The 14,927-nt window shown below is 35.0% G+C and overlaps 1 protein-coding gene across 4 annotated transcripts in view; it reads right to left on the bottom strand.

The window, feature by feature from the left end:
- The window catches only part of PKHD1L1 (PKHD1 like 1), a 147,541-nt gene that overhangs the window by 45,695 nt on the left and 86,919 nt on the right, over positions 1-14,927 (bottom strand). For all 4 annotated transcript variants that reach the window (XM_025451092.3, XM_025451093.3, XM_025451094.3 and 1 more), the window contains exons 50-57: positions 14,338-14,529; positions 9,937-10,088; positions 8,406-8,565; positions 7,259-7,430; positions 4,010-4,098; positions 3,512-3,660; positions 2,087-2,216; positions 641-759 (exon numbers count right to left, since the gene is read on the bottom strand). In XM_025451092.3, the coding sequence (XP_025306877.3) occupies positions 641-759; positions 2,087-2,216; positions 3,512-3,660; positions 4,010-4,098; positions 7,259-7,430; positions 8,406-8,565; positions 9,937-10,088; positions 14,338-14,529 (1,163 nt within the window). The remainder of the gene's footprint in view (positions 1-640; positions 760-2,086; positions 2,217-3,511; positions 3,661-4,009; positions 4,099-7,258; positions 7,431-8,405; positions 8,566-9,936; positions 10,089-14,337; positions 14,530-14,927) is intronic.

Here is a 14,927-nt window from a genome sequence, read left to right as displayed (position 1 = left end):
AATAGGTTTCTATTTCTTAATAACAACTGTTAAAAATTTCTAATTTAAAAAAAAATTTCTAATTTAATTTATGTCTGATTAGCAACATGATATTATCAGAAGGGACAAAATATACATCGAGGTCTCTAAAAATAAATATGCTTGTTTGATATTAAGAATTCTAAATTTTTATTCATCTCAGCATTTCCTCAAATTTAATTCAGTCATTAAAATCATAGGCAATATACTTTTTAAAAATTAAATAGATCGAAGCAAATATACTCATATTTTATTAAAAACTGGTCAGTATAATATTCTTTAAGACTTAAAAAGTTCCTCAGAGTTTTTAAATTTTACACAATTAACTATTACTCGGTATTCCTAAAATGTGGGAAAGACACACATAAACTTATTTTACTCAAAAACTTTCATATTTTCCTTTCATAACTAATATATAATGTTCTTGATATATTCTGAAGGACCTTTAAGATCCCAATTTTTAAATGCCTGCTATCAGGTAAGCTTTTGAGTGCAAGCTACTGCAAAATATACATTTCTTATCTGATTAATCCTATGAGAAAAATGTCCATGAGAATAAGAAATACACCTTAAGTTGACCCACTATGTATATTCAGTTCCCACCACATCCTATTTCCTGTACCTGCCAATCCACAGCATCCACTAGAGATAGGACTTTGGAACCCGCCTCTGCAGTTTCTGAGAGTTTCGTTTTATATATTGAACGTGGAATTCCATGAAGATCCAGCTCACCAAACACCCCTGAAGGAGAAAAACTTGTATTTATTCACCACATAGCACTGAGTTAGGTGCTAATATAAAATGAAACGGTACATTGATATGTTTTAATAAGTGATTGGACATTTTAGAAGGAATGGAATGAACTTGAATTATCTGCTCAGGGCTTTACAAGAAGACTTTGACCCCCTGACCCACTTCTAGGAATCTGGTCTATAGAAATTAAATAAAGCCAGTGCACAAGGATATGTGAATGAGAATGCCTACTATGATAATATTTGAAAATACTGGAAAACTGGAATAAATCTAATGTACATCAAAAGAGAATGATGGAATCAATCATAATATACTAATAGAGTAGGGTAATATACTTTAAAAAGGTTATTATCTGTAAGGTTATTATCTGTAAGTATTGATCTGGACAGATATCCATATGTCTTAACTGAGAAAGAAAACCTATTCTCTTTAGTTTGGCCTGGAACCACTGCTAACTATAGATGCAAGTTTCCTCATGATGTGGAGAATTAGAAAGATGGGTATTTTTTCTTGATATCATCTGTGTTGTTTGAAATGTTACTTTTGAAAGAACAAAAAAATAAACTAACAAAAGCAAGTATTTTTTAAGATTGGATTTGTCTGCCCTGGGACATTGACCAGTGGAGACTTAAAATCATTCTGATGTCATTTTTTTATGTTCCTTTTTTTGGATTGTCACTGTTTCAGAAACAGTATGGGAAAGAAACTTCCGTACGTGCTTGTCTGCATTGTTTCAATTAATATGCAGCTGTGTTAATAAATGTGGTTACTAATTATGACCAAATAAACCCTCTCAGTTCCTTTTCTTTCCAGGCTTAGAAAGGAATACCCAAGGCCATAAAAATCCAACTAGAAAGTATAAAGTTCAGCAACAGTTGTGACTGGATAACTGATAGTAGAGTCAACTGATCCACAGATTATTAATAATGTAAGTGTAATAATGTGCAAAAAAAGTTACCTTTAAGGGAAAAGCACTAAAATATGAAAAAGTATGATATATAAAAAATTTATATAAAGGGAAAGTTATTATAAAGAAAATCAGACTGATGAAATAATATACATATAGAGGGATTTATGTTAGTTTTGCCATAAATTCCTTTTTGGTTTCAAATACACATATCTATACCTATTTCAGTGTGATATGATTTAATAAAAGATTTTTGATTTATTTTTACAACCCTTTACTGTAAATAAACCTCTGTGTAAGTTTTTGATATCATAACATCTTGAACTGACAACAGGTATTTTGGTGCTACATGTTTTAAAATACATTTTCAAAACCGATATGATACTTTCAGTATCTGAAAACATATACCTAAGACCTTTGATCCTTGATTTGGTCCTTCTGGAAGAGCCCACTCTGGAGTAGAATGATTTCCTCTAAGAACAATCTGTAATTCTCCTTTAAAAGGGTTATCTTCCCAGCCACCAATCAACCTACCTCCCTGCAGTGAAGCAGAAAATTGTTAATAGTTAAAGATTGAGCAGAAAAAATTTTTGTTTTTTGCCCATAAAAAAGGAGTTAGGAAGATACTGGCAGCCTCCTCTAGTAAAAAAAAAAAACAAAAAAAAAAAACAAAAAGTGAAATTTGTTATACAAAAAACAGAATTGTATCTGGAAGTGACCTTGATTTAACCCTGTTACTTTGGGATCTGTAGCTTAAACGACTTTTCCAAGGTCAGACTCAACAGGTACTTATTATCAGTGCTATATCTAAAGCTGAAAATTGCTAACACCTAAACTTGTGCTATATGGACAGATCACGTTTTATTTTAGCAACACATGACATATATGAAATACATTCTTCACACTTACATGCACTGCATATGACAAGTAGGAGTCCTCATTGTTAATAATAGCAGCTACTACTAAATGCTTGCTGATTCCATGCCAGACATAATGTGTAAGGCTTTACATATATCATTTGACCTTTACACTAAACCTATGCATTGCTGTTATTATTCTCACTTGATAGGTCAGAAAACTGGTGCTATAAGTGGTCAAATAACTTACCCAAAGTTCCCAACTGAGGTAAGGACTCAGTCGTCACTTTAATTTACCTCAAAGCTCATGCATCTAAATACCAAAATACTGCATATCTTTAAAACTAAAGGCCTAGTTTTATTAAAGAAAGGTTACTACCCACTTTTACTTTTTAATGATACTTCATCACTTTTGGTTAGGCCATTCTTTTTAATTAACAGTAATAAAAGACTGACAGAACTTAACTAATTATACTGTTACATGTTCAAGACTATCTGAGGTTTATGAGAGAATGAGGTGATTGTTCCAAACAGCTGAAATATTCTTATTAGTCTTTTCCTGTTTTCACAATTCTATGTCCATTCATTTTAAGAAACAGTTCACTTTCTAAAAAAAAGAAAAAATTTAAAATCTTTTATTTTTTTCCAGAACTCCTAGGGATTCTCTGGTTGTTGGAGCAAGTTGCAGGTTTAACTCTACCTAACAGTAATACAAATATTCTACATAGGATAAAAATGGACAAACTTCACTGTAAAAGGTAGCATAATTACTCCCTCAGGAATATGTAACCACCAGTTGAAAGGACAGCAGAAATGTACTGAATTTACATGAGGCTTACATCTCATGGGTTAGAGCCAGTTGTGTTTTTTATTTCACATTGATTACATATACTTTCTATAATTTGTTTTCAGTAAATCTCCAACATATTAGAATTTTACTAATAAAGGTATAAAATTATATGCCCCTCCTTATTACCTGAAGTGATATGTAGGTAGCATTCAGAACAACCTTTCTGTAAGAAGACTCTGCAGCTCTCATACTGTGTTTATCTTCCAGTTCGAGAACTCCCCAAATAGTGAGACTTTCCATTGGTGGAATATCTGTGTCTGCTACAACCCATGTTCCTATAAAATAATACTTTAATATAAGAGATATAACATAATCCATACTATATATTATAAATAAAAACACTGACACACTTACCAGTGAGTCCTGGTTTCAAAGTTTGCAACCCTTTTCCCACACAATGACTTATTTTTGTCTCTCCCAGAATGTCTATTATCTTAATATTCAGGTTTAAACCCATATAAAACTCAGAAGGCTAGGTCTGGTATCCAGGACACAATACTAGAATCCATCACTTCACATCTGCTCTTTCCCTAGGGTGTGCTGCATAAAGGTGGAATGCTAACTTTGTGGTATCTATCCTAATATCACATAAACACAGGCATTTTGTTTATGTTTATGACTTACCTTCAGGAATAACCACATTTGCTCCTGGGTGAGGTATGGTATAATTATTTTCTCGAGATGATTTCCAGAAAGAATCATTTGACCATAAGCTGAAAACAGAAGAGAAATAGTTCCATTAAGTATTGTCTTTATATACTTAATGATCATCATCTCCTTATACTAAATGTTTTGGGATGATAGAATGCAAATTAGAGAATTTATAATTTCACTAAGTAGGCAAGTTAATATGTGCAATTGCTATAATAACACACACGACCTCACACATATAGCTTTTTTTTCCTCCATTGAAGAAAACTTGCTTTCTTTCGATAATCTGACTCACCTTTTCTCTCACTAAATCCTCATTGTGATACACTAATTTTGGCTAAAATGTAAATTATTTAATTTCCTTATAAGATTTCACATGGTAGAAGGGCACCTGGGTGGCTCAGTCAGCTAAGCATCTGAATCTTGATTTCTCAGGTATTGTGAGACTGAGACCCACTCCAGGCTCCATGTTCAGTGGGGAGTCTGCTTGAGATTCCCTCTCTGCTTTTCCTTCTGCCCCTCCCCTGGCTTGAGCTCTTTCTCTCTAAAATAAATAAATCTTTTTAAAAAAGATTTCATATGGTATAAAGTAAAAAGAAACTCATCCTTTGTCCATTTAAAGACCCTTATATATGGTTCTACTGCCTGGGGGGAGCATGAAAGAAGATATGGTCACTAGATTCTGTGAAGAGAGGAATAGAAGGATGGTTTATGAATTGGTAAGGATAAGTCAAAGAGGTTAAGCCTCTGGGCTGGGATCAGGGACGGCAGGTCTGCAATCAGAATGAAGTTTATATTAAACTGAAGGAGATATAAAAACTGCTTTGGCGGAGAGGCAGTCTCCGCTTTTCGTCGCTATACCATCTAGAAACCAACTCAATGCAAATTGTTGTAGAGAATGTTATTATAAATTTGATGATATTTTCCTACTGGAAAACATTCACAATCAGAGTTGCTTTCTGAAGTAGTAAAACTTTTAAAAATTCCATGATACTAATTCTTGAATTCTACAAAACCGTCAATATATAGTTTGGTTAAAGTATATTGGTATTATATATTTGAATTACTAAACCATATTACTAAGAAATACGTTAAAAATTCTGTTATAAAAACTTGTTTTACTAAGTTTAAAAGAAAGGATAGCAGTTAATTTAGACTTACAATAATACATTATTTTTCATGAAGCAATTTCAGAAAAACTTAACAGTTGTATCTTTCTAACTAAAAAATCTGACCAGCATTATACAGATTCAATCATTGATTTTATCTAGCTTTTCTCAAGATTAATAGCCTTTCATTCTTATCCCCACCAGCACTGTATTATGCATGATACACTCTTCTTACTGTTCATTGTTATGATCAATAAAGCCTAGATAACGCTTAAACAAAGCATATGTGGGTTGCATGCTAGAGCTTTATATCCTAATCTTGAGGTACCAGTTCTGGATCATGATTCTGCTTGTTTTCACTGATAGCTATCTATATAATATAAATTAATAAATCCAATTATAGCTATTTCTAGTAAGCATAATTCATACTGTGGGGGGAAAATCTATGCTAAGACATATACATACCAACATATTCCTCTATCACATCCTGGTCTAGACCAATCTAAATCTACTATGTGAGTATATAATAAATATTAATTAAATTTTCAGTAATTTAACTACCTTAGACTATGCAAGTACTTTTGGGTCAATAACCTTGATGGCTCATGTCTCTTATACAGCTCTCTAGTCTATTTATGAGCCATTCTACTTTCTCCACTGTCCCTGTGTAATACGGCCAGAGAGCAAAAGTGGCATTTTCAAAATGTAATTTGGAGTACATCACTTCTCAGATGTAAATCATTTAAAAGTTTCTTCTATTTCTTTATGCTAACTGTCTGCATGACCTGAATGGTCTGATTTCTACCTGTTTCCAACACCATTTCCAGGCCCCTCTTTTCTTCACCAGGGTCCAGCCATGCTGATTTTCTCTCTCATAGATGCCACACTCTCTCCCATACTAGGGCCTCTGCCCAAGATGCTTCCTGGGCCTAGAACACCACATCCCCCGCCCCCCTCCATCCTTCACATGGTCACCTCTTTCCCAGCCTTTGGGTCTCAGCTGGAATGTCCCCTCCCTTGAGAGACTATTCCTAATCACCCTACCCAAAGGAGGTCCTTGCCATATTGCTCTCTATCACACCCCTACCCCTTTCCCTTATAATTTTTATCACAACTCACACTCATGTATTTAATTTTCTGTTTACTTTGTTGTTTTCCTGCTTCCTTGTGTTGGCATCTGTCCCTTTGAATTGAATGTGACTGTAATGAGAGCAGGGACCACATTTGTGTTGTTTACAATTGGCTCCTCTGTGCTTAGCACAGAGCCTGGCCATAGCAAGTGCTCCAATATTTTTTAATGATCAAATGAATACATCAAAAAAATTCAATTATTATTCTTTTGTGCAATAGCTACTATTCTATCTGCATATTTTGAAATGTAACTCACTTCATAAAAAAAACATTGGGTTGTACTTGCTGCATAGTAGTGGCCTAAGTGCCCACTAAATGTTAGCTTTTATCATCACTATCATTATTTTTATGATTATTATTTGTCCATAAAGGACATAAATATACATCAAATCAGGATTATACCTTTAAGGGTGTTGAAGACTAGTACCAACCATCACATGCTAGTACCATGATGTATGGTAATTACTATAATACAAGATAGAGAGTGGTGTTTCACATGAGAAATAAAGGTAAAGAGCTACGCAAGTTTCAAAGATAGAAAAATCATTTTTAACTGTCAGAGTGAACATATATTAGGGGATCAAACATTTGAAATAAAATTAAATAAGTTGTATTATGAAATCTGACCATGACAGTTATTCTAGACAAAGAGACACCACCTGCTAAGAAAGCATTGGATTAATGAGGAGACTTAGTTTCTGGTGCTATTCTGGAAGTCTCATCAAGTTTTGTGATTTTGGGTAATTCACTAAAGGCCATTGGCTTCAGCTTTCTTACCTATATAATAAAGGAGTTGGTCTAGTAATCCATATCTAACATTCTGCAAGTCTAAGGCCCAAGTGAAGTAATCAGTATGGAAGTTCTTTGTGACTTAAAAGGCATTGTACAGGAGGAGGGCATTATTTTCTCACCGGAGAGTGACATGTGAAAAGAATTCTGTTAAATGCTATTGAAGGTATTAACAAACAAAAGGCCTATATACTTATATATGGATGGTCGCTTCCTGGGAATTGGTTTTCTTGATGGGGGATGTACAGGAAAGCAGTCCTGGAGAATGCAGCAGTAAGCTTGGAAATTAATAATAACATCTTTCACATCAGGATCCAGGGTCCCTGAAATGGGCTGAGACTGCTGAAGATCATTTCTTCCTGACACTAAAAGTGAAGGAAAGCACTTTAAATATGATCAAAGAACTTAAATGTAGACAAAATCATGGCAATTTTAAAATATGCTTTATTTTATTTTTTTAAAGATTTTATTTATTTGAGAGAGAGAAAGAATGAGTACACAACCAGGGGGGACAGACAGAGGGAGAAGCAGACTCCTGCTTAGCAGGGAGCCTGACATAGGTCTCGATCCCAGAACCCTGAAATCAGGACCTGAGCCAAAGGCAGATGCTTAACCAACTAAACCACCCAGACACTCCTAAAAATAGTCTTTACTAGCTTGATAGAGTTCAAATTTATGGACTATTTATGGAAAATTCTGATGAAATGCACATGTCTTATTGAGAATCATACATTCAAAATTACTTTACAAAAAATATTTTGGAATTCAAAATTTATTCTTAAATATTTTTTATTTTCCCAAAATTATAAAATAGTAAAAATGGAAACAAAATACTTGATAGCTTCCTTTCTACTCATTTCCTCTAATTTTGTGAAATAACTTGTAGGGCTATGTGTAAGAGTGTTGGTGTTATCTCCAAACATAGTAAGTTCTTAATTCAACTCAAGGTCTTTTTCTTTCTTTTTTTTTTTATAAATTTTTTAAAATTTTTATTTATTTATGATAGTCACAAAGAGACAGAGAGAGAGAGAGAGAGGCAGAGACACAGGCAGAGGGAGAAGCAGGCTCCATGCACTGGGAGCCCGATGTGGGATTCGATCCCGGGTCTCCGGGATCGCGCCCTGGGCCAAAGGCAGGCGCCAAACCGCTGCGCCACCCAGGGAACCCTCAAGGTCTTTTTCAACATAAATTTAGTCTCCAATCCATGTACTCAGCAAACAATTCTTGAATCCTACTATCTATAAGGCACTGTATAACATATTTTCCCACCAAGCATTTTTTTCTTTCCTTTTAGACAAAGCGTTAGATAAAATAATCACTTTTGCCTAATGAATACATACCCAAGTAATAGAGAGTACTTGTGTTAGCTTCAAGATGCCAGTCTCCATTCTTGCTTGTATTCCAACTCAGTGGATTTGAAGAACCATTCCTCATATCAATAACATTAAACATATCAGGATTTTGAGTAAAGTTGTGAGATATGATTACATAGTCTTCTTCCTATAAATGTTTGCCCCAAAATATCATTGTATATGTTAACATCCTGAATAATATACATTAATTTTGATGACATATATTTAGCCCTCATATTAAGACTTAAATTTTGGTTTCAGTTTGTCATGTTGCATTCATATTTTGTTTAATAACATTTTACATGTTTGTGGCAATAATGCTAATTCTATCCAAAGGCAATGAAACTCTCTCTGTATACACACATATATATAGGAATATTTCATTTCTGTAATATCTGAAAACATTTAAAACAATGCTAAGTATTGTTTATTGGTTACTACTAGAGTGAGGAATGAGATCAGGGGAAGCCATACAGGGGCTTTCCACTTCATTGAAAATGTTTGTTTGGGATCCCTGGGTGGCGCAGCGGTTTAGCGCCTGCCTTTGGCCCAGGGCGCGATCCTGGAGACCCGGGATCAAATCCCACGTCGGGCTCCCGGTGCATGGAGCCTGCTTCTCCCTCTGCCTAGGTCTCTGCCTCTCTCTCTCTCTCTATCATAAATAAATAAAAATTAAAAAAAAAATGTTTGTTTGTTTTGTTTGTTTATTTGTTTATTTTTAAAGATGTATTTATTGATTATATATAGAGAGTGCACACACAGGGAGGGGGGAGAAAGACTTAAGCAGAGTCAGCACTGAGCATGGAGCCCCACACAGGGCTTGCTCTCCCAACCTTAAGATCATGACTGGAGCTGAAACCAAGAGTTGGATGCTTAAGTGACTGTGCCACCAAGGCACTCTGAAAATGTTTATTTCTTAAAAAAAAAAAAAAAAGTAAATATTCACTAAATGTTAGATAGAACTAGGTGATGGGTATACAGGACTTGGCCTATTATTTTCTTCGGGTTTTATTTAAATTTTTTTTAAAAATTTATTTGAGAGAGAGACAGCATGAGGGAAAGGACAGAGGGAGGGGGACAAGCAGACCGCCCGCTGAGCAGAGAGCCTGATGTGGGGCTTAATTCCAGGACCCTGGGATCATGACCCAAGACAAAGGCAGACACTTAATAGACTGAGCCACCCAGGTGCCCTGTGTTTGGTATACTTTAAAATACAAATTACAAAGCCCTTAACTGGTACCTGGAATATCATAAGCACTCAAAATACTATTATCATGGTAATACAGGACACAAGCTTAGTACTATGGGAATATGGCAAATTCTAATTCCTACACAAGGTTTCTTTTTTTAGCTTGCTTTTTAGATTTAGGGTAGGTCATGAAGTGTGTGCAGGACATGTCAGTATGTGAGGGAAGCATATTCTGGGTCTAACAACTGGTATAAGGATAAGACCTAGGCTGCATTTGCATAATATGTAATCATCATTATTAGAAGATGAATTTTAAAGCTTTTTGTATACCTTAAATCCATAGAATGTTGATGTATAAGATATGTTGGTTATGTGATCTACATCTTTAAAATACCAATTAATGTGCTTTGCATTTGGAATCAGAGCCATCCATCCAGACATATGAGTCAATCGTTTCTTCTGAAAGGGAACAATGCTTGTGCCTGTAGCAGAATATAAAACAAACAAATAACAGTGATCTCTACCTCTATCTAGAAAATTCCTCTTTTTTACGAACAAGTGCAAATGTGAAATATTAGCTTAGTCTACGGAAGTCTCCAAAGAGGTCAGAATAACATTTCATTACTTATGTTCTAATTGTCATTTGTTAACTGAAGGCCCCAATGTTTAATATTACACTTAACTGAAACATAAAACGCCTTCTCACTTGGAATTCTCAACTGAGATGAAGTCTTTATTCCTTAGGGAAAGAGAAAATTCAAACACGATGATGATTAGGACTACTATGACAAAAGTGCTTAAATATATTAATACAATTCTTTATAAATATCGTTGATCTAAAATAGAATTCTGTTGCTATTCTTTTAAGAACTTAATTCTTCAGGATCCTTGATTTGCAGAGTATGAAAATATAAATTCTAAAAAATCCCATATTGGGTGAGCTAATCAAAATCTGTATAACAAGTACTAAGTACTACTGGAAAATTTTGATTTAAAGCTCTTAAGAATCTAGTCTACTACCAGACTTACCATGAACACTGGCCATGATACCCTAAGGTTTCTGAATGACAAACTTGGAACCAAAATTACTTGTTATGGGAAAAACTACTTAATTTGGTAATGCTTTATTCATGAAAGAGTGCCTGACAACTTCAGCTACGGATCTGAAAAGATTTCTTACAATATAAAGAAGAGATCTATGATTGATTGTCTATATTCTATTTTTTCCTCTCCATTCCCTCTTTTTATCTCTAATTGAATTTATGTTACATTTGCAAACTCTTCCCTTACAAATTTAGGGGGAAGAAGCTAGATGAAAGATTAAGATAAAATAAACTATTGTCCTTTTTCTTTGAAGAATAAGGCAAAAAATTTCCAATTTCAAAGAGGAAAAAATTCATTCATTCTCAGGCTTGTGAATTAGCATTACATTTAAAAACACCATGAGTAGAGACCCTAAAAAAGTACAGTTCCAAAAGACCTGCAATGTATGAGAAGAACTATGATGATTTGAATTATTCAGCAAATATTCATTCCTCTCCCCTCCCTGAATGCAGAGTAGGCATCCCTGATCTGTTGATGTTGGATGACATGATATTCAGAAACGTTTGAAAAGTGCTTGCTGGATGAAGCTTGCCATCTTGAACCTCTACCACTGCAATGTAATGAGCCTGGCCCCAGGTAGCCGGCTCTCCCTTCAGCCTGTGCTCTGGAATAAACACACATGGAACAACCCGAATTCAACTCTTGGGGAGTAGCAGAGCCCACTGGATCCTCACCTTCAGGCAGAGCATCCTAGAGCACAGCCAAGATCAACCAAACCAGTCCTCAGATATGAGAGGGAAAACAATATTGTAGGTTTAAGATATTAAGTTTGGGGATAGTCTATCATGAAGTAATAGATGAAAAATCACTCAATACCTCCAGAATCTGCACTATGTTTGACAGAACCAACCTCCACTGGAGTTATCTGATGTATGGAATTATACTTTAACCTAAACTTCCTTGATAATTCTCTTTTATAAGTACCATGCACTAACTGCACCACTGGAGCACTTGATAATTCTCTTTTATAAATAAAATGAATTGTGGGGTACCTGAGTGGCTCAGTCAGTTAAGCATCTGACTCTCGACTTCAGCTCAGATCATGATCTCAGGGTGGTGAGACTGAGTCCTGTGTCAGGCTCCACTCTGGGCATGGAGTCTGCTTAGAATTCTCTTTGTTCCTCTGTCCTTCCCCATTCATACTCAATATTTCTCTCTAAAATGGATAAATCTTTTTTTTAAGATTTTATTTATTTATTCATGAGATACAGAGAGAGAGAGAGAGAGAGAGAGAGAGAGAGAGGCAGAGACACAGGCAGAGGGAGAAGCAGGCTCCATGCAGGGAGCCCTACATGGGACTCGATCTCAGGTCTCTAGGATCACGCCCTGGGCCAAAGGCAGTGCTAAACCGCAGAGCTACTCGGGCTGCCCTTAAAGAAAAACCTAATTGTCATTTTTCATAGTTATTTGTGTTTCCTTAATTTTTTTCAGAAGCACTCATTTTCAGTATGCTGATTTTAAGCATCTTAGACTGAAATTTGAAGTTGATATTTTTTAAAAAAATAGTATCATTAAGAGTAAGTGTCTCAAATTAATTTGCCATCTGTCTATACTATCACTAATAGTAAGTGTCTCAAATTAATTTGCCATCTGGTCTAACTTTACATATATATTCATAGAGATACATATATTCATACATATATATGTAAAGATACACACATCATCATGCATAAGATACTTTAATAAAGATATCTATAGATAAGTGTAAAGTTTAACCAAATCTTATTTCCCACTGTTCTAGTATATTTGTTGAATTTTTGATTCATTTAAATATATATATATATAATTAAAACAAGTGATCCTTTTTTTCTGTTTTTAATTTTTAATACTAAATCATTTTATTTGGCTTTAATGGAGATAAAATAGTCAAATTTCTTGACTAAGAAAGATGACCTATTTTTCATGTCACATTAAAAAGGAAAAATACCTTGTGTGATGTTTTCTCTACTCTGTAATTTGGTCCAAGAACTACAACTAATTCCACTGCAATTCAATACTGAGTTCCCACTATTTGCCATGTCTTGTATTGAGTTATGTGGGTGACAGAAAGATAAATTTATAGATCTTTCCACCAAGATGTTCAATTTAGTAATAAATAAAAATCTTCTTCCTGAAAGGATCAGGCAAAAAGGCACAGAAAGACTTCACAAGAAAGCTACAATTTCATAAATTCAGAAGTATTAGACTTCTTGATTCAAAAATAAAAACACAAATAAAAATTTCTCTCTAAAATCATCACTACCACCACCACTAACAACAGCAAGAAAGCCCAACAAGGACAAAAAAAATAAGCCCTAGAGGCTTAAAATGTTTAAATATTACTCCTTAAAATTAATAGAGTAAGGTATTTATATTTTTTTATCATGCTGTATTTAAAATAATTTACCTAGGCTGGTTGTATATCTCGGAGTCCTCTGTAAAATTATCTTAGACCATGTTTTATAAAAAGCTAACGTTCGGTCTTTTCATATGTTGGTCATAAAGTATTTGGAGATATGATTAAAATTTTTATCATAAGTATTTTATGACCTGGAACCTTAGTAATGGGAAATGCTAACATATTACCTTACCAGATAAAATAACCCCATTTGCTTTTGATGTTTTAATTAATTTTAGTTTTAGCTTGTTAGAAAAAATTCATAGATACTCTGCTTAAAATACCGCTTATTGTATCATAGTCTCTAAAAGTTTAAGTAGTGGAACTCCAATCCAGTCATCTGGTTATCACAAGAAAAGAAATGGCTGTCAGGTTCATATCATTAAGTCACTGGGACAGTGGGTATTAATCATTACCCAGAGAGTAGGTGTATGGCTCTTTCAATTCATAGGAGGAAGAAACTCTAGTAAGAACGTTTTAAAATTAAATATAATAACTGATGACATCATAATAAATGATAGAAGAGGTGCCGCATACTTATTGTTTTCCCTGTAGATCCATTTTTCGCCATTCTCCATGAGTTTGCACTATGGGAAGCACAAGAAGAGAGGCAAGAAGGAATGTGAAATGGGCCACTTATTCCTGACTCTCTCCCTGTGAGTGAGTAGGGGTCCTCAGTGTGCTCCTGTATTTCTCAACCAACAGGCACATCCCCATTTAACTTTCTTGTCTGGCTGGTGTAAATGCCAAATGGGTCATAAATAATGACAGCAAATTAATGTAACCAAGTCTGTTAATGATGTCAAGCTCATCTGGTATTCCAAATATGGTATCTTAACTGGAACAAATGAGTAAGTCAACAATCCCTGGACCCGGTGTACAGCCACTGACCTAGCAAATGTTTCCCCACCCCATTTCAATCAACAAAGATAATCAAAAGGGTCTGTCTTCACTGGCAGAGTTGATGGTATTCTTTTACTGTCCTGTTCCAGTCAACTATGTCAACTTTTCTATTCTCTGTTGTAATATTGTCTGGAGGTTCCTTGAGCAGCAGAACATCATGCTAGTCCATACATTTATTCACGACTCCTCACATGCCCATTTTGGGTGTGTTATTTGTTTCCTGCCTGGTTACAGAATATATATTGTGCCTTTTTCTATGTTCCAAACAATTAGTGACAACTTAAAAAGATGACGAAAACCAAAAACCATATTTAAGTTAGTGGCTTGAACTATTATATTTCACTTACCAAAAGAGTCTGAGAGAACCACATCCTTTTCTAGCAGAGTTACTGGAGAAGGTTTGTTGAATGCCAAACGGTGGAAGCTGACTGTAGTGTCACAGACAGCCCCAGGGAATCCAATGCTCCACTCAGCTTCCTGACTACAGTGAGAAGGGTCCAGCAATGAGCTGTGTGGAATGACGGTGTGTCCTCTGTGACCTAGGATATGGACATAAACTACATGTTTCCTATATCATGTGAGAAAACTAAAAAATAAAACAAAACCCTGAACTGTCTACAACATATAGCTACTGTGACCCATAGTACACATAACAAAATCTAAAGGTTCTGGTACTTTTTTTTTTTTTTTTTTTTTTTTTTTGCAGGGGCAAGAGGACCTCGTGCAGAGGCTTTGCAGTGGGCTCTCTAGTCAGGGAGCTTATTGTAGATAAAGCTGAAACACAGGATCTGAAGCACCCAGAGAGCCCAATAGGGGATGGGAAGTAGGATAAGTAACTTGCTCAAGGACACACAAAAGGATTCAAATCCAGGCAGTCTGACCATAGAGTCCATACTCTTCCATACTCTTCGCCAATGGATTGCCAACTAATACTAAA

This window comes from Canis lupus, chromosome 13, assembly GCF_003254725.2.
Source record: "Canis lupus dingo isolate Sandy chromosome 13, ASM325472v2, whole genome shotgun sequence".
NCBI lineage: Eukaryota > Metazoa > Chordata > Mammalia > Carnivora > Canidae > Canis > Canis lupus.
The sequence above is the reverse complement of the archived record's forward strand: the minus strand, read 5'-3'. Positions and strand labels throughout refer to the sequence as shown.